General features: G+C 37.1%; 1 protein-coding gene across 4 annotated transcripts in view; it reads right to left on the bottom strand.

The window, feature by feature from the left end:
• The window catches only part of SEC63 (SEC63 homolog, protein translocation regulator), a 564,354-nt gene that overhangs the window by 532,630 nt on the left and 10,811 nt on the right, over nt 1-20,913 (bottom strand). For all 4 annotated transcript variants that reach the window (XM_050971870.1, XM_050971871.1, XM_050971872.1 and 1 more), the window contains exons 2-9: nt 17,292-17,391; nt 16,397-16,511; nt 12,766-12,878; nt 10,411-10,472; nt 7,022-7,080; nt 6,219-6,269; nt 3,647-3,755; nt 1,125-1,219 (exon numbers count right to left, since the gene is read on the bottom strand). In XM_050971870.1, the coding sequence (XP_050827827.1) occupies nt 1,125-1,219; nt 3,647-3,755; nt 6,219-6,269; nt 7,022-7,080; nt 10,411-10,472; nt 12,766-12,878; nt 16,397-16,511; nt 17,292-17,391 (704 nt within the window). The remainder of the gene's footprint in view (nt 1-1,124; nt 1,220-3,646; nt 3,756-6,218; nt 6,270-7,021; nt 7,081-10,410; nt 10,473-12,765; nt 12,879-16,396; nt 16,512-17,291; nt 17,392-20,913) is intronic.

Below are 20,913 nucleotides of genomic sequence, written 5' to 3'. Positions count from 1 at the left end.
TGTGTCTACAGATGCATAAGGATATACACAGCATGAATAGTTTAGACTCCAGAATAGTGATGATAAAAACCAAGGATACAAATTGGTCACAAACAAGACTCCTAATCACTAGAACAGCAAGTTCTGGAACAGCTTCTCAGCAGGATATGGTTACAGAAGGCTTGACTGCTTTTTAAATAATGAATGATTAAATGTAAAAGGCCTTGCAGAATGCCAATGCTGGCAACAGCATGGGTGAAGAACCACTGATCAAGGTCTTTCCCAGCCTTTTGCTCTCATTGCTGAAAAACCCCACTTTACTGCAATTCCATCTTCTACTCGAAGTCCACAACATGATAAAGAATTTGTAAAAGAGACAAAGACAATTAAGCAAAAGAAAACAGACTGACTTTTACATTTAGGTCATGTTTAAAACATGTAAACTCAACTGCATGCAAAGGTTAAATCTGTGAGACTATTTCCCCCTCTTTTTGCCAACTCGAAACATTTTTATTGAAGCATTTTGAATACTATGTTTTAAACTTCTTAAAGCATTAGTTTCTGATAAATAAGACTTTCTACTACTCTGCTAGTAAAAATTATTTGCCACAGTATGCATTTATGGCATGTCTGATGTCATTGGAAACACTGAATGGAAATGAATATAAAAGGCAATCAGAGGGGAACAGATATGCATGGAGGAATCTTCACAATATTTAAAGACATTACTAATTCAGACATCAGATAATAATTTTATTTTACTGGTAATGCAGTCAACCAGATTTGTGTTAACAATTTAAAAGAATATCAAATGGTGATCACCTCCTTATGTCAATCCTCAAAATTTTTAAGCATCAACACTCACAACTTCCTATTTACTTTACCCCTCCCCAAAAGACCAATACAGCAGCCTATATATTAAACCAATTCGATTTAAAATAAGCATTAGCACCATTAATGCTATTTTTTCTTTTAAAAAAGTTTAAATCGAGTCTAGATTTTGACTCCTATTTCTGAAGGGATACAGTTGCCTCACTACAAAGTTAATGCCTGAAGAACTTGAATTATGCCAGCTGGTCACCCAGAAGCATCACCTCCCTCTTCCCTTCAAGGGGTCAGCTAAAACACCTCTGGACATGACTGACCTGAGGTATCTGGATGTTGTCCGCTGGTCTGCTCGTTGCATCTTTGTTGTACTGAGGATCAAATTCAGATGCTCCTGCTAAAACCATGATAAGCCCTGCAAAGATAATTGGAGTCAGACAAAAAAAAAGTCAACATCCTAAGCCACCAACCGATTTCTTCAGAACCTTCAGCCATAAAACTTATTCCCGTTCCTCCCCCAACAACCATGAATATCCATGTCCTCTACTTAATGGATCAGTTACTACTGCCACAGGGCAAAGGAGGCAGGAATCAATGTCTGGCACAAACCAAGGGATGATTCAAGGCTCAATTTTGCATGGTATGAAGTCCAGCATTTGACAGTTAATGTTTTGAAAAAAAGATAATTAGACTTCATTAGGACTAGCAGACATCACTGCACAGCAGTTTGACTACTTCTGCATGCTGACAGAACCACTCCTCTCATCAGCCCATGTGCCTGCAGCAGTATAACAATGTGTATGGAAGAGGGAGGCAGGAAGGATAAAATTTCAGCTCCATTTTCTGCTCAGTCAGCATTGAAAATTCACCAAAAAATTATTGTAATTATGAGAAAAGCAGTCCAATAAATAATCCTACAAACAAATTGCACAAAGATGATGGACCACTCTTTTCTTAATGTGATTAGGAAAATCCATCTTACCACAAAACATTCTGTAGTGTAATTAAAATGAAAGCCCTAGACAACTGGATATTTTAGTCCCACTGTGAGCTTCCTGCTCATGAACATACCAGACGCCTCAGCCAGAGACAATCAGAGAGCTCACACAATCATTTGCTCCAGTTAAAATAACTTTTTCAGCAGTAGTTACTCAAGCTTCCTTCTTATATTATGAGCAAGTGCACTTACAAGCAAGTTAGTTATTTTTGCCTACCTGCAGTGCCCAGTGAATTCAAACTGGTAACAATGAGTCAAGTTCCCTGAGCATCAATTTTCATTTCCTTGCTAAATTACCTATTCTCTTCCTCAGCACAGCATATTGAAGACTTTCAGATGACTATAAATATCTTCCCATTATTTAAGATCAACAAATGAAAATCCCCACAAAAGGAGATTCTGAAAGTTGGCTTGTCCTGAAGCTTGAAAAAATACTTTAAAACAAGGCAAGTCATGCAGATTTATCTCATCATTTTCCTCACCTGGTTTGATTGTATTTGCTGACACTCATATACCACACTACAGTGGAATTCACAACCAAGCAAAAGCCTCACCTGATCACTGTGTGGTTTGTCTAAGCCATCTCAGCTGCACCTCTGTTTTCATTCAGACTGCACAACAGACCTCAGTAGAAAAAACTGACCTGCCTCTGATCCTGGAACTACCTATAAGTTTTACATCCTTAAATAAGGCCACTTAAACCTAGAGTTCACTTTTTAACCAATCTTTAGGAGAAACAAGGAAAGCCTCAAAGCTGGGTTCTGAACGAGGTTCAATATCAAGCAAATTACTGTTAAGAACAAGTCTGAAAAAAGAAAGTGATCTCCCTAAACTTTTAAAGTCACACCTACTCTCTCTTTTCTCACCTAGCTGGAGACAGGAAAAAGCATAAGAGTATGACAAAAGAGTACAAAACAGTCTGAACTAATCCCACACACAAACCCATGTGTCCTGTGAATAAAAGGTAACATCTTTGCATACTCTTATTCCCTACACCATCTGGATGACCTACAAAGAATTTCTGCTCTGTAGGACAAGGATGGATCAAGAGCAGATTTCAGCAATCTTCCAGCAAATTTAAAGCTGAAAAACAGTGCAATTCAAAGGAGTAAGAAAATATACTTATGAACCCTTTTTTAGAAAGTTTTGGGGGTTTCTCTATTCTGTTTTTCAATTGCTCTGAGCATGCAATCTAGTTAAATCCTATCTAGAACTAAGTAGTACTGTGCCAATTCTTCCTGCTCATTCCAGCCCCCAAACTGTGAGATACAATTTTGCAGCAACAAAGTACACCTACAGTTTTCCCCAAAAAAATGGGTGGGGGGTCCTTTAAAATCAGGGAGTAGACAAGAAAAGGAAGTATATTGAAAGCTACAAGCAAGTAACAACATAAAATTGATAGCAATTTTTAAACAGAAATTTAGCTCTCTATTCTAACATCTAAAACCAAGAAATGCTGTTGCATTCTTTATGCATACAAAAATTTTATGAAGCTCCTAAAAATTCCAAAGCTTTTTTTTACACTAACAGAAGAAAACACACAGAGGTTGGCTCCTACTGGCAACTGAGGCTACAGGCAGGTCAGCACGTTTTTCCCTTTTTCTTTCTGTTTTTTTTTCATGTATAGATAGACATAAATATAGATCTATACAATTCCCTCTCCCAGACATTTACTTTTTACAGAGTATTCTTCACCTGCAACAGAATTAAGTTTTAAAAACACTCTAAAGGAACCAGAAGCATTACTTTAACCTAATTAAGGCATACAAAATAGAAGTATTTTTAAGTCAGCAGACTGACACTTCCAGAGGAACACATCTACAATTCAAGATGCCTTTTACTTACGTTTCATGTCCATGTTCCGGGTTTTATAGACAAAATATGTATATATTTGAGTTGTCCGAATGAGAATCTGATCTCCGCTGTATCGTATTGATCGGTACCACCAGGAACCCTGAAATATTCAACAGGAGCAGACTGATGTCAGCTACAAGGAAGCATCAAAACAGCCATACTGCATGACCTCGTGTCTTGCAATGACCAGGTAACTCAGCCCAACTGATATCATGTATGTTGAGGTGAACTGAATTTCAAAAAGGAGAGGGGAACAAAAATGTATTTGCTGACACAAACTTTAAAAGCACACTGATAAATTCATCTGAGAGAATCTAATGTTAAACATTTTTAAATGACCTCTAGCCTAGAGACATTTTCCCCAGCACATACACCTGCACACATATACACTGCTTGGTTTAATTCTGGTGTTGTTTTAATAAATCCACTAAACAGAAAATTCTCTCAATTTACCACTTGCTATACATGATGTGGTAACTCCCTAAAGTGCAACTCAGCATTCAAATCTAGTTTAGGCAGGCCAAGACCAAACCAAGAACAAAGAGATTTCTTTCACTATGAGAAAATTTGCAAAACTGTGATTTAAGTTACCTGACTACAGAATGGTTTTCAGAAGAGGAATCTGGAGGTGGCATGGGGCCCTCACTGTAAATTTCCAGAATTAAGCCATACACCTTCGAGTTGACAGAAGAAGAGCAACACTCTGATAATTGCCTAATTAGCATTACACTAGCGACTCAAATTACAGAACTCACTCTACAGTGGTTGTACTCTCTAATATATTTTCAGAAAAATGTGTGCTGGATTATAAACTGCAATATGTTCATTAAACTCCTCCTTGTAAGCAAAGCTATTTAACATAAGAAAACACATTAAAGATACTCCTCTATCTACTGTGAAATTTACTATCAGTGATGAGCAACAAGCAGCAGTAAAGGAGTTAAGTGATGCTTACTACTATTAGTTTCATAATAGTGAATTCCCCCATTATGGAAAGAATTCTGCAATCTACTTAATTATTTGGGAAATACTCCAGGAGTGGCTCCAACAAATTTTTAATAAATTAGGTTTTGATTCATCTGTGAATAGATGAATGCTGACACAGTATATTACACAGTTTTCTACAATGTTTTTCTGCATAAAAAATTAATTATAATCCCACAGCTATCAAATATTTGTACAAGTATTGGAAGAAAAACATACCTAGCCAGTCCAAACCTACATGAAAAAGGCTGCCCTAACTGCTTCTGCAGATACAGCTCCTGTCTCTTGCCTCATGTACTGGACATTATTTAGGTCAGTGGAAGCCCGGAAAGAACTACTTATCAGTATTGGCCTTTTTCATTAATCTGGATTCAAAGGGTGGAAGTAGCCTTACTCTATTTTAGATGCCCATCAAACACAGAATGACTACACTGCAGTTAAGTTTGCCTTCTTTATTGATTCGTGAAAGAGAAACAGACCCATTAAAGGCATGAATTATCTTGTATGTCTACTTTCAAATGAAATGATAAAATCACTTGCTCCATAAAAATGACTATTTCTCTTCACTGATTTATAAAAGAAATTTACAGTGACAAGTCTGAACACACAAGTCTACATCTGGTAAGGGGCAAGAAGAGGCAGAACATTTTTTCTGTGCTCAGAACATTTGAAAACAACAGCAAGGTTGTTTTCCTTTCACTTGAGCTATGATAAACTTGGTGTAAATCACTAAAAGTACCTGTATACAAAAAAGCATCAACTGAATCCTAAAAGGAAAGGCATGAAAAAATTTTGCATCCTGGATTTTAGACCTTTTTATTCAACCATTTCTTGAAGTCAGCATATTTAATCTTTAAACTAAATTTTCAATTACACAGAAAGACTCGAAGGGAAGGAATAATGTCTCTCTGAGTCTCTGTACACACTGATGCAAGCAGCTGCCAAGATCTCAGGACACTTTTTCAAATGAAAATCTTCTTTTCAAGAACATGAGGGCCTTTTGGTGTCAGTTTTCTGAATCTTGCTTCATGCCACACCCCAAATGCACAATCACTGGGTAAGAAAAATTGTTCAAAAGCAATACTTTAGGGCAAACCCAAGCCCTGAAATAACATTCACCTACCAATTGTTTTCTCACACAATGCAATGTCAAGGGCAGACATATCATGTTGTACAGAAGATCAATAAAAACTGAAGTTATTTAAACAAAGGCAGGTAGGAAAAACCAAATCAACCACCTGCTTCACCTGCAGTAATCATTCTAGCACCACCAGCTTTACTATAACACCACTGAATATCCTCTTGAGCTCATCACCTCAATAATTTTCTTAAGAAACTACAAGACAAATTACATAACTTAATAATTCTTGTGATAGCCAGTATTTTCCCTGGAGTCTCCTCTCTATCATGGCACTGCATTTTTCTGTAAACTCTACAGCAGCTACAATTTTTTCACAATAAAACACCACCTTTTAAAAAAAAGCTCACTTGCACTCTCCATGAAAGGTAAGAATGAGAACTCTTAGACAGCTTTGTTTACAACTTGCCTACAGAGAGCAGAATATCAGATACTACTTACCACAACAACTGGAAGAATAACCATAAATGCTAATCCATATACAAACAACACCTACAGAAAAAATACAAAACATACTTTATTAGATACTGCGGCTACTTAATACCACTCTTGTTTAATCTTTATTCTAAAATAGCCAAGTAGTACTTGACTATTTATTCTAAAATAGTCAAGCTTACTAAAAATTATCACAAGCTTATTGCATAACAGTGTAATTATTTCTGAAGAGCAACTTAAAAGTAATATAACTAGGTATGGCTTAAATAAGGAGTGTCAGTTTAGTGTGATTCACATATGAATCAGTTTAAATGATTCACACACTGTCACAGGTCAGTTTCTTTAATAAAAATAAAAAGTTAGCAGCAAGACTGCGATGCAGGGGACAGACGATCAAAAGAAATCAAGTGGTTAAGAAAAACACCTTGCAGCCACAGGAAGAACATTTAGATACTGTGTGATTGGAGCATCACTAGCAAACCAAATGGAACTAGAGAAGCCCAGCACACAGCTCTGTGTTTCCCTGCAAGAGCAAACACACACTCTGTAGCAGTGGTGGCCACACTAGAACCTCACTGTCATTGGAATGAGATCCATCCAAACATATTCATACTTTACTCTCAAAGGTTAGATTTAAGCTACTCTAACACTCATGATTCCTGAAATTTGCTTCAAAGATGTGCACTTGGACCAATGTAATAATGTATTTTGACTAAAAATGTGCAGTATCAACCATTAAATGCCTTTTTTTTTTCCCCAAAACACTTGAAAGTTCACCTTAAAATCTTGAGCTAAGTAAGCTAACTTACCAAAATTGAATTTTTCTGATCCACAATCCAAGCTGGCAAAGCTATACCAAAGCTTGTAGCTGTAGGATGAAAGAAAATAAGTTCACTATAAAATACTGAGAAACACTTTTAAAGCCACCTTATGTCTGACAAAAAAACAAAACCACCAAACCACAAAAAAACCCGCTCATGTTTATTACTTCAATCAGCAAAATTTTAACAAATACAGCCAAATCAAGCAACAAATTAGAAATATGCCAAGTATGCAATAACAGGACTTAAATCCAACACCTGAAATACCAAATATTTTAGCCTAAAATACTGCAGTGAAATAGATAGGCAAGATTTATTTATATATATTTTTTTTTAATTGAAAGATTTGTGAGTTTTGCATTGCAGAGTTTTCAGCAGTTTAAAAAAATATAGTTAAGTTAAGCAAATGAACTGTAGGAAAATGGTCTGAGCAAATTACTTCTATGGGTAGTTCTATTGGTTTGTCCCTCTAGAAAAAGTTTCTAAGCTGCAAACTGTGAACACAAAACCCCCTGTCAGCTTCAATTTCTGTGACTGGTAAGAAAGAAGGAAGAACGCTCTTCAATTCAAAACAAGCTGGACTAGAGAAAACAGAAGACGTGATTCTCTAACATCTTCAGTATACAGATCTGAATACAGAGTAGCATAAAATAGCTTTTCACACACAGGTGGTAATAAATTGAATTTTGCAAACACTATCTATCCCAGTACTAAGAGTTCCATGAAACCAGTGGGGGAAAGAAAACAAAGTAAGACTTTATATATTTCTAGGACCTTAAAAGAAAAACAACATGTTTTCCTTAGTACTAGCAGCTATCCATGAGGAGCAATGCCTTAAATAAGGATGGGCTAGGATCCCTGTGTAGTTAGGCCCTACACTGATGCCATCTCCAACACACTGTGACACCCATCAATTCAGATAAACAGTTGTTATCCACAAGCCTAAGGTGACTTCTCTTAAGTTGAAAATTACTATTCCTTGAATCCCAAGTCAAACATCTGAATAGCCTGACCACACCTCAGCCTTAGGAGTCCAACCAGATGATACCCAGTGAATTAACCACATTAAGTTACAGGAAATGCCTTGCTTTGGAGATGGAAGATCACCCAGCTCTAACCTGTTAATGATTATGGATTTTTTTGAAGAATCTACTAAAAATCTATCTTTTACTGATGAAGTAAATTTCAGTTTACTACAATATTTTTGACCTTTAGGATTGTAGACTTAAATTGTTCCAGGAACAGAAGCAGTTCAGTAATAAGCTCTTTCTCTTCTGCTCTGAGGGTCTCCTTGCCCCCACTCATGCTCACTGAACTGAAGCACCAGCAAATACCAGGGGGAAATGGGTTTTAATCATAAGGCACTTTTAGTAGACTACCTTTATACTCTTCAGATCTCCCTCACCTGCTTGTAAACACTCTTTGAATGATTTTGCATTTACTTTTAGTAAAGCAGCAAGTCATGCAAATACAAAAAACCTTGTTTGCTTGCCTTTGGCCTCACACTGCCTCAGCTGGATAGAGAGGAATGCTGCTCCTGTTCCTCTGTGCTGGGCACAGAGGGTGGAATGTACCACACTGAACTTGGTTGGGCATGTCTAACCCCAGATGTGCTTCATCTCAGCCCAGAAAATACTCACATGAGGAGCTGTATCCATCCTTTGTCTGTACAGAACCAGAAGACTAGAGTACATAGCTTGGGTACATGTTTTTTACACCACAGATGTATAAATACAGAGAAGAATTTCAGTAAATTAGAAAGCTCCTTACATCTTAATGTGGAACAAGGTTAGAGACTAGAGGAGAGAGAGAGAAAAGTTCAGGGACTTCTCCCACTCTTCAGATGTCTCAAACAATAACGAGAGGTCTAGAAATAAAGCAGAGAATTCTACTTCCACTGAAGTCTGAGGTAGAGTTTTCAGAAGAGCAGGAGGCTTAACACTCACAGTACAAACTGCTACCCTGCCAAAAAATCACTTCATTTTGCCCTCTGGGAATACAAAGTCTCTTAGCTTTGTGAATACAACCACTAAGCCAACCAAGGATCTTTGTGCCTTCTCAAGTTTTGGCCGAGTTTTCTTTTGACGTCACAGCTTCAGGTACATTCAAGGACACTGACACAACTGCCTAACTTCAAATCCTATGCCTTGTCAACACTGAGTGAGTGGCTTATGGATGTGGAAAACAATTTAGCATCCAGAAAGCTCCTAGCAAAGCTATTAAAATTTACAGTACCATTTTGCTGATATTATGACAGCATTTCTGAAGGAAGATTTTATCTGTATTTTGTAGCAAGAGGAATAGAGACCTCTTACATGCCAAGCAAAGGAAGTACTAGAAGCTAGCAGCTGACAGAAATCTGTTAAGCTATAAAACACAGTGATTAAAGAAGCTGATCCACCTCCTTAGTCCATTAGAAATGCCTTTGTCAGACTGTGATATAGTAGGCAAAGATGTTTTTTTGAAGGAAGAGAGAAGATTTTTATTTGTTTGAAACACCAGTTCAAGGGCTATGGTTGGCTTTTTTAACTTATAAATTATTGTCCTATGTTGGGTGGATATAATTCAGAAGAAGAATTTACAGCACAGATGAGAGAGTTCCCTCATGCCATCCTGTAACTTCAGAATAAAGTTACAAATTCCATTTATTATTTCCAATCTGGCTGTAACTCATTCTACACAGACATGTTGTATAACTTGCCTTAACAAATGGCAGATTTCCATTTTGCCTGTAATGACTATCAGCTAGAAATAGGCAACATTTTTCCTTAGTAGGCCATGTAAACAATCACAAAGGTGTTTTACAAGCAATTCACACAACTGCAAGTATGGAAAATATTATTAAATTTCAGTCTTAAATTCATTTTGTTTGGATCATCTACTGTAAAACTTCAACACATCACCACCAAGACTATTTTCATGTAGCAACCTGCCTAGAAACAATAACCCTATGTACATCCTCTCAAAGTGTGTTTATTGCACTATGGCAAGTTGTTAATTTCTCAATATACATCTCTAGTATTTAATCATAAATACCAAGAAATGTTTAAAATCAACAAGTTTATGATAAGCAGTATTCTATTTTTTGCTTATACCTCCATTAATATTGGCAAATATCCCTACTTACTGAAGCTGACTAAAACAATTCTTCTCTTTTCACCATAATAAAAAGTTCAAGAAGTGTAAAGCAAACTCTTTCTCGCCTTTCCCTGCTACCACCCCCAGAGCCAGTTTCACAAGCAAAGAACTGATCAGATGTGTTGCTTTAATCACAGGACAAAGTTATTATATAAAGCTCTAACTGCTTCTGGATTGATCAGATATTACACATCTCAATGGGCAGGGATTACAGAGCCTCTGTCATTCATAATTGTTACCTTGTGGTCCATCTGGATTACCAAATTCTTCCCAGTTTTTTCGTGACTCTTCATCAGTTAAGCTAGTTACAAGAAGAGATATTAAGTTAATACAGAAGACATTTCTCTAAACCATTAACCATTTCTCTAAACCATTAAAATGTGGCAGACACACTATCCTTTAGAGGTGGTTTGGAAAGCTACACAGCTTCTGGTACTTTTTTTTTGGTTTGAAATCTAATAGGTTTATTAGAGTCTGCTGTATTCCTCCTTGATAGACAAGTGAATTCTTTAAGGACGCTGACAGGAAATCAGACACAGAAGATGCCTATGCAGGAGATGGCACAATCACATCTCCCTTTCACAACAGTGACTGCACACCCATCAGCACACAGTATTTCTTGATGCTAGGTTACAGCACAGAAAATTTTGAAAGAAAGAGGTAGAAGTTTATTTTATTTGTTGGGAGGAAGGTAAATATGGAAGATTGATCAGAAGTAGTCCATATCTTTATCTTATTCTAGAACCTTAACCTTTGACAGCCTGTGCTTCATTGTTGTTTGTTTTTTCCCCCTGGAACTCCCAAGTTTTATATTTTAATACTCTCTTATTAAATAAGACACCACCTCCTAAATCTTACAGTTTCTGTGCCTGTTCAGTAATGACAGTTTTTTGGCAATTATGTGCCACCTTGACAGAACTCCTGTTACTAGAAGGAAGAATACTGCTTTAGAAAACAGAATACCTGGCTTTCACTGTATGATAGATTTTATCCAACATATGAAACCCAGTGAAGAAGTCAGGCCTCCCCAACTCACTTCTAAGTCTCCCATTTGTTGACAAGCAGACTCACCAAATGGGCAGCTTTTATAGTCTTTAAAGACATTACGGCTAAGGAACTTCACCATCATTTACCTCACAATATACCTCTGCACAGCACATGCACAAGTGTTTGAATTATCAAACTGTAGCACCAAGTGTTTGAGTACTGGCTTCTAAGGCAAAAAATTTACATGCTTCAGGAGTTCAAAAAGGCATACCAGAATTTATAACTGAAGAGATTTTCAAAGTGATACAGATGTGTTTAAGCAAAAATATGATTTCCAAACCGCTCAAGTGAGCATGGTGTTGGTTCTCCTTCCCACCTCTTCCCAAACAGGGCTCTCCATCAGTAAGGTTAACCATACACACAACTGACTTCAAGGCAGAAATCACCACTTCCTAGGTTCCCTGATGATGTGACTGACCCAATAAACCCTCAATAACTGAAGAAGTCTCAGAGGCAATAGGCAAGAGTGACATGCTGTGACCACAGTGACTCAGTACAGCTGCTGCAGAGAAGCTGACTGCACCTCAGTACAAAGGGGACACGAAGGGGGCCTTTGTTTTACATAAAACACCTATCAACAGATGAGGGGATCAACTGATGGTATAAACATTTCTCTTTGAGTGCATAAAAAAACTATGAATGTCTCAAGTTTGAGACATCAGCATGAGGGGAGTAAATACCTGGCTCAGTCCACCAGAGTATAAAAACAGACAACAAGAATTCTGTAGAGAGCAATGGCCTCCAGCTGGCTTCAAGCCACACACACCTTCCCATCAGCATCCTGATAGTGAGTGCATTAGAGACTCCAGTAACAGGAATCCCACTGGTATTGTGATTGAACTGTATATTGAAATGCCTGTATTTTGATTTCCTTTATACCAAATTCTTATGTTAGACATCTCTCAGGTACTAAAAAAATTAAAATGCTGTAAGAGATAAGACCAAAAAATACTCTAGAGGAAAAGCAGATTCAAGGACTCAGCTTTTAAGAACTATACAGGAATTATGAAACAGTCACCAAGTAAAAAGTCAGGACTGCATGGCAAGCATAACTGAAAAGGGATAGGATTGAGCTGAGAGAAAACAGATCTGGAATGAAAACATCCTTTTCACTGGACAAAACAGTTAAAGTACTGTCTTTTACTCCTTGGCTTTAACACGAGGTAAAATTAACAGTAAATATATTTTCTAAGCATTGCTTCAAAACTGCTGTAACAGAGTTGGTTGGTTAAAAACCACAACACCCATTTTGCTCTTTGTCATCTTTAAGATTTAATATGTGTTATGCTGGAAACAGTTTTCCTAGCTGACATGAAAGCTAACACAAAGAACTAATACCTTACAGTATTCTGACAGGTGCAAAACAAATTATCCTTCCTAACTCATACAAAGCAAATACTCACTGCAGGAAGACACGTTTTGACTTTTCTTACATATCTGAACACATTTCTTCCTGCCTGCTTACACCATCTTTGCTGTTACTGTAAAGGCTGTTCTCCCCATAATATTATGATTCTCTTTTTTTCATAGGCATAAAAGAAACTTACGCTGCATAGGCCTTAGCAATTCTCATGAACATAACTTCATCTCCTCCTTTATCTGGATGGTATTTTAGGGATAGTGCACGGTACTGTTTCTTTATTTCCGATATACTTGCTCCCTTCAAAAGGAAAGGTTTGCATTTATTAATAAATACCTTAAATATAATTCATTCTTATATATATAATCGTAATACACATTGCACAGTATTTTTCTGAACCATTCACTGAAGAATTCTATTCTAACATAGGACCATGAACCTATATTTCATTAAAACATTTTCGTTTTTCTGAAAACACTCTTACAACCATTCTGTTTTTAAATGAAGACAGAAGTTCAGAGTCTAACTGAAATGCACTCAGATGACTGAACACTGGGTTTTATCTGGATTATTTTGCTTGTCCATCCATAGGAAAAAAAAAAAAAGGCAGGATTTCATATCTGTTTGGTGAATCTTAAACATATTCATGAATACAAGGAATTCTCATTTGCAATATTATTCTATTTAAGCATAGTTCATAGATCAAGTATGATGTTCCACTTACAGTTTGTATGCAGAAATAGATCTGTCAGTCACCAGGAACAGCAGATTTCCCTGCCACTTTAAAACACCTTTGACTAGAATCATCCTACCCATAAATTATTTCAAACTTCTTGAATAAAGGGAATACATTACCTATACCTGAGAAAGATTGATTTTTATTCTACTCCAGCATGTTGTTAAATGCCACCAACACAATCACCTATGCATTAACGTACAGCTTGGACTGTGAACTTCACTATTCCAAGACAATAAACAAAATTTTATAGTAAGTTCAGCTAAGTCTTTTCTATATGTTATCTGCTAAGTTTTGCACAACAATTACCACAAGACTTTTCAATATTTTGTGCCAGAGAAGCCTAGCATGCTGACCTTAACTGCATAATAAGCACACAAGAATTTATCCACAGATTATGGTATTGTTTCAATAAATTTAAACCAGAAATTAAACTACCTTGAGGCTTCACTTGCTGCTACTTTATCTCACTTTATACAGTCTGCCATATTCCAACACTATTTTTCAACAGCATGCCTGTTTTTATTTACTCCATTATAAATTAGACTTCAACTATAACCACGTGTTAAGACTAGAGAAAGAATGCCAGATAGGGAGAAGAAGCTAGAAAGTAGGGGAAAAAGAACAAAAGGAAAGAAAAAAACCCCAAGCTGTTTGATATGTGTTTTCATGGCTCACATGAATACTGCCTGTAAAAAAACAAAACTTATTTTTTCTCTCTGACACAGAAGGTGCACACAATCCCAGAAAGTTTACATGTTTTCCATCTACGTTAATTTCTTACTCCTCATTTTTAAAAGCTAGGCTACAGAGGTCAGGCCTGACTTACAGAAATGCTTAGTAACCTTGGACAGCTGGTGTCAGTCTGCTTGGAACACAGTGTGCCTGTATTTAGCCCCTTTTGAGATTCATCTTTATGCCTTGGATCCCATCTTTAAAACAGCAGTACAGATACTTATTAAATAAATAATTAATATTTGAGCACCTTATGTGTTAGTGAATTCCAGTGATAAGCTTCAAAAAAAAGCTATTTTATGTTCAAAACACAGTGCTGATATTGCATATAAAATTTGGTATAAGTACATTATGTGGACTTTGTTAGTGCTGTGGTTCTTCTCTGGAAAAAAAAAGCTTCTTGTTATAAATTGATATGCTAACAAAACATAATCTTGACTAGAGTATGAAGGCAAAGACGAAGTGAATTATTGCGCATCAAAACCTTGAAGTGCTTGCATCTGCAAACATTTTAATTTTTTTTAAGTCTGGCGGGGAGAGGGTTGCTGGTGTTTTTGGGGTTTATTTAACAACAGAAACATTTCCATTATCTAACTACACTTCAGGATCTGTATCACTTCATCAGCAGGACCAGCTACAACTCTCAAGGCGCCATTTGAATGGTAACAGAAGAAATCTGTTCATTTTTCACACAGTCCAAACTGAAAATCTTTCAAGAGATTTAACAGAAATTGCCTGATAGCAAGAAACAGACTCAGATTTTGAACACTTTTCTTGAGCCCTACTTCAACTATCTATCTTCACAACCATATTTTCATCCCCCTTTTAAAATCTCTGGCTTTCATTCAGCTTGTCCTTATGAGAACATGCTTCATCCCTCAGTTCTTGAGGCATTCCAGAATTGTTTTCTTTGCCTGGGAAAGTTGGAAATGTCTTGAGCATGTGTACAAGTTTTCATCAATACACACAAAGCTATAATTCACTATATGCATTCCTTTCTTTGCCCTCTGGATTGTTACTTGTAGAAATTTTAGAAGGGTAACAAAGGAAAATACTCTGATGACCAAATCCCTAGCCTGATTTGTTTAATCAAAGTTAACCTAGTTATATGAACATTTAAACTGCATGGGTCTAACAGATACCATTTAACAGTAAAAACTTGTATTGCTTCTTCCATGCATCCAGTGCATCAGTGAGAGAATTCTAGTCAGCAATCAGTGAGTTGAGCAGTGGTTGAATTGCAGTAACTTGGCTCCAGACATGACAGGCAGGTGTTCTACCTGTCTAGCTAGAAATAGGCTACAGACTTCTCACCTGCTATAAATGGCTTTCTTAGCACAAGGTGCTGCTTTTCTTTGCTGACAAGTCAACATCATTTAAATGCAAGAGATGTATTTGCTAAAGTTCACACACATATTAAGCTCTCTCACACTAACAATATACATCACATTTAATCAAAACAGGTACATTCAAAGCTCATTCATGTTCTTGTGCTGAGCTGGATCTACAGTGTATTTCTTCAGACTTGAGAGTGAAACATTCCTCAGACTCCAGAACTGGAAAGATGACTACTGTTATTCAAAAGAGGAGCCTTGGATCAGGAAATAATTAACATAAGCAGACAATCTGATCGAGGTATTGTGGTTAAGATGAAGAGTTTAAAAGAAGTTCAGAAAGTCTATCCTTGGGATATATAATTTTTAGCATCCATTTTGAATCAGTCCTTCAGTATGAAACAAACCACTACATCTATGTTTTAGATAGGCGCTTTATCTTTTTTTTTATCCCAGTTCAACAAACCTAGTGGCTGGGATCACTGTTTAGAATTTGTTGTTTGCATTCACAGATACAACCAAGATTCAAGCTAGCCTGCACTACATCACAATGTGAATCACCAGCACCCTTCAGTGAAACCTCTGATTTACAAATATTGCTCTGCACAGAAACTGTAAATCAAATGAATTCATATTCTTGTTTATACAGTTACTTCAGTATCCCTAAAAGTTCCTATTCAGAAGATTTACACAGGGCATACAAAACAGATGGTTTTGGTTGTTTTCCTGTACACAGAGTGGAAAACAACACCAGAATAGGATTTTAAAACACCCACCTCACTACATTTTGAAGGAGCTGGATATAAAAGTTATAAATTGGTACAGATATAAGCAAAAAACACATAACTGACTTTTATAACATTCAGCAGTAACTTTCACATGCCAAAAAGAACAAAAGACTAGACAGATTCACTAAACTTACTTTGTTTGAAAAAACAAGTCCAAGATTAGACATCTACACACAGCATATACAATTACAGTAGTACAGACTAGTGAAAGATGTTATTACTTACAGGATCCAAATGTAATACTTCATAAGGGTTGTATTCTTGATACTCTCTGTCTGTTTTGGAAACTTTGTATGCAAGGAACAAAAATAATGCCCAGCCAGCAAGGAGAACTATTTTCCTGTTTGGAAGAAAAAGAATTTTTTAAATGCACAAATCCACTAGCTCTAGCAACATTCTAATAACAGTGAAAGCCATCTTATATCGCTCTTCAAGAAACAGTATTAAAACAGCAAGAAACACTAAAGCAGGTATTAGTATTTCAGTTTTAATACCGCTTTTTCTTCTAGCTTTTAAAAAGAACAATCCACTACCACAAAGTCTCCATTTTTTAACTGTCACTCCTCAGCAGGTATACACTATTATCTCATTTTTAAAAGATGATTTTAACTAGATCCTAGACAATGTGTTAAAAAGAAAAAAAAAAAAAAAAAAAACACAAAAAGCTGACACAGGTGCATAACAGACAGCAAAACAATTTGAGGATGGGCGTAACAAGGAACTGATAAAGGGTTCACCTTCAAACATACAAAGTTATTATTCTTTTATATTTGAGTATATATGTTCGCATACTAAATATTTAAATCAAAAGATTGCACTAGCACTACTAACTTCAGTGAGGGAGAACTATTTTTTTGAACAAATAAAAGCAATGTTTACTTTTTCTACAGCTGAGGCTCACTCAGGTATTTTATACAGGACAAACAGTATGCAACTAGATTTCAAGCCCTACTAGACAATAATGATTACCTATTAATTATTCAAATATTGCAGATTGCAAATATCTCTTTATTGATGCAAAAGTAACTAATCCCTGCTTTGATTACAAACCAGTGTATTGCTATATAAAAGAAAGTAAGAATTGCTTTAATGGAAAGCCATGCAAATGAAATGTACATACTTCACTGTAGGAATTATGTTCTGCTGTGGCTTAAGCAGTCGCAAGCGGTACCACAAACACCTTCCATATACGTTCCTTATATTCTTTAATCGAATTTGTTCTATAAAAATAGAGAGATTGTGATTAACCAAGCTGACAAAACTCAGAACAGCAAACATGCCCACCTCACCCCAAACAGGAAGTACAAGGAGAGTTGGAGGACTAACATAAGGTCCAACATTAGCAAAGGAAAGAATGCTTTCTATCCATTTAAGTGATGCTGTACATGCATAAACATAAGAAGTTGGTCAGATTACTCTCTCTACCTCAAAGAAATCCGTTCTATTTCCTATATGCCACATAGTAACCATCACATGTGAACCCAACCTTTGCCTAACATGCACCTGTAAACTTTACTTCTACCAAGTCCAGAAGTTTCCCTTTTCAGTATGTTAGCTACAGCATGCAGGAAAAACAAACAGAATGCAACCCACAGGCAAACTGGTGTTTGTAAACAAATAAAGAGTACAGCAGGAACAACAGCAAGTTGTGGATAAATCAGATCTTTTTTGCTTTGCCTTTGTCTGACAAAAGGAGCTTCCTTTCTACACAAGTGAATTTACCATGCCACAGAACTGGCACACTGCCCTGCAATATCCTGCAGACCCTGATTTCACTGCAGTGAACACCTTACACATTCCTCAAGGTAAAGCTCTGCAGTGAAATATGAATTGTATTTTCTCTGGATCTTAGCTCTGGAATCCATATTCTGTCAGGGAAAAAGGTTCAGAGTTTTAAAAGCAGACAAGTAGAGTTCTCTGATTTCTTCTCAGTCCAGATCATGGCTTCCCATTACAGTGTAAGAGCACTTCAGACAACATCCTTTGATATGGGATTACAGGGAGACAAGTGTGTGTGGGGTGGGAGGAAATGCTTTTCCTCCAGTCAAAACCACTTCTCATTCGATGGACAAAATCCTTCACAATAATGAATCTCTCCTATGGTTTTAGGAATAGGTATTAAAGAGCCTTGAAAAGCAAAGACATAATGCACCCATGAGGCTTTTGAGTTAATCTCACTAACACCACCCCATGCATCAAGGTACTGTTAAAGCACCCCTCTCACAAGAGGATGTAGACTTCTCAGGGATCTCTAGCTGGTCAGAGTGACCCTGAGATAAGTTAGAAAGTCTCTTTTCCCAACGCTCAAAGAAGGAGTCAGGGCTCTTCATTTCTCGGTCTCAAGGTTGTTTATTGTATCTTATCTATAAAATTCTTTCTTCTGTCCAGCCGAGGTTCACTCAGCAAGACAGTCAGAAGCATTCTGCCTGCCCCCGGGGTGGTGTTATCTTTTTATACCAAAAACTACCTGTACAATATTTACAATTACTTTCCAATACCTATCACCTATGTTATACAGTGAGCTTCTACTCTAAACCAATCTAATAGTGCCAACATCAGAGCAGAAGATGGAGGCCAAGAAGAAGGAGAAAGGCTGGACATGCTCAGATTCCTCCATCTTGCCCCCTGAACCCCCATTCTAAAAACCCAAAAAAAAAAATCTATCTTTCACCCCATGATAAATTCACTATCATTCTACTTAAACTGTTGCGGCTTGTAATTCTTCATATAAAGGTTGGTTATTGTTTTTTCCAAGGGCTAAATCAAAGGCACAGGGGTCTTGGGCTCTGTGCCAAAGTCTCTGAGCCCCCTGGGCAGAGGCTCAAGTCCTCCAGGGCAGCCAGAGGAATTTCCTGGGTTCCGACATAGACTGCCACTTCATTCCTGTAAATAATCTGGGAAAGCATCCCATGTTTCTCTCCACCCAAAGTTCCTGAGATGCACAAAGAGATTTTCCCCAACACAATTCTTACTCACAAGGGTTCTCACAAGTACATATTGTAGTAACTTAAAAAAATGAATGCGAATGTCCAGTCAAAACTACATCTTAATACATTTTTCAAGTTCAAGAAATATAACTAGTACTGATACAAAAGAAAAGCTGAGTGCCATCTCTTTCATGACTTTGTCAGAGGCCTTACAGATGTTTAGGGAGATGACATAGGTTGGGCTTCCCTTGTTGACTGCTTCAGTCACTTCTTTTGTATTCTGGGCATCAAAACAGGGACAAGTAGAGAGTGTTTAAGTAAACAGTTGACTTCTCTTGATCAGAACTTATGCAAACCTCTTGAAAATCCAGTTCTTTGAGCCTGAAGGCATATGCTTCTTCTGCATGGGTAACGCAGACCACACAGTTCTTGGGTAAAACAGAACAACCTAACAGATTGGAAAGGGTGGAAAAGACCTCAGGAGATCACCTAATCAAACCCTGCTGCTCAGAGGAGAGTCAAAAAAGCAGTTGCTCAAGGTCTGGCTGTAGGCCTTTGGAGTGGCTTCAAAGACAGAGCTCACTGTGCCTCAGAACAAGCTATTCTGCAGCATGACCATCCTCATGCAGCAAAAATTCTCATATCTGTCTCAACCTCTGTTCTGATTTACTAATCACAGAATGGGAGGGGACACAGGACATACAGACATAGAAGAAAGCTAATTACAGGTTGGATTTCCAATTTTCAGAGATTACATTCAACCTGTGTTTACAATTCAGCCATGCCTGGCTAAAGATTGGTTTTGAAGTTCACCTATCTTACATACTTGTTTCCAAAGAAACAGGAGGATACACCCAATCCTCAGAAATGCTTGACAATTGACCCCTACCTAAACCTAGTATTTTTGTTTCAGGTTCTGGAAGCTCCAAAAAGTGCTTAAAAAAACCCCACAAAACAAAACCTAAGGGTAGATTCTTCTTCATCCTTTTGAGAAAAAATAGAAGATTACACATTTGTTGTTATTGGACACAGGCAATTCTAGACAAGAGAGAACAGAAAGAGGTACAGCTGCAATTATACTGAGAAGTTTTAATCCCCAGAATCTTGTTTCAGCTGCAACAAACAAAGGTCAGTTTTAGGAAAAAAAATACCACAAATAAGACTACTGGCATCAGTATTTATATCTAAAGCATATAAAAGCTTCAAAGTATCAGTCAATTTTTATGACAGCCAAAAGCAAGCAAAAAGCTAATATGCAGAATCAATGGAAGCCACCAGTTTTCCATTATTCTACCTCAAACTGCAGGAAAGGACAGAAATATATCCTAGCCTCCTGTGTTCTTTCTACCTTCAGGCTACTACAAAAAGCCAAGTCACAAAGTCCAGAATACAGTTCCAGTGTACTCTGTCAGAAAAAGAAATGGGAGGTGGTGCACATGAAATATTCTGCCCACCAGTTGCAGACAATTCATCCAAAGGAGAATGGTTTTGAAAGAAAATTACTTCTTTCAGCAAGGAACACAGAGCAACACAGTTCTGCAGCCAACTTTAAAACCAGACTTTCACAAAACTCATTTGTAGTGTGTCATCCTCTCTCTACACCTGAATGGAAAACTTGTACCTGTGGAAAGCATCAAGAGGTGCAAGTAATACACACAGCATTCAAGTCTTCAGTAAAGGTTACAGCACAGGGACACCACAGCTCTAAGCATTACATCTGTTCTGTTAAAACTGAGGGCAACAGACTCAGTCGAAACACTCCTGGATTTTTCTCAGGGTTTCACAGTTTTAATCCTCTAAACTGTACACTTAAGT

The sequence above is a fragment of the Serinus canaria genome, chromosome 3 (assembly GCF_022539315.1).
Source record: "Serinus canaria isolate serCan28SL12 chromosome 3, serCan2020, whole genome shotgun sequence".
Lineage (NCBI taxonomy): Eukaryota > Metazoa > Chordata > Aves > Passeriformes > Fringillidae > Serinus > Serinus canaria.
The sequence above is the reverse complement of the archived record's forward strand: the minus strand, read 5'-3'. Positions and strand labels throughout refer to the sequence as shown.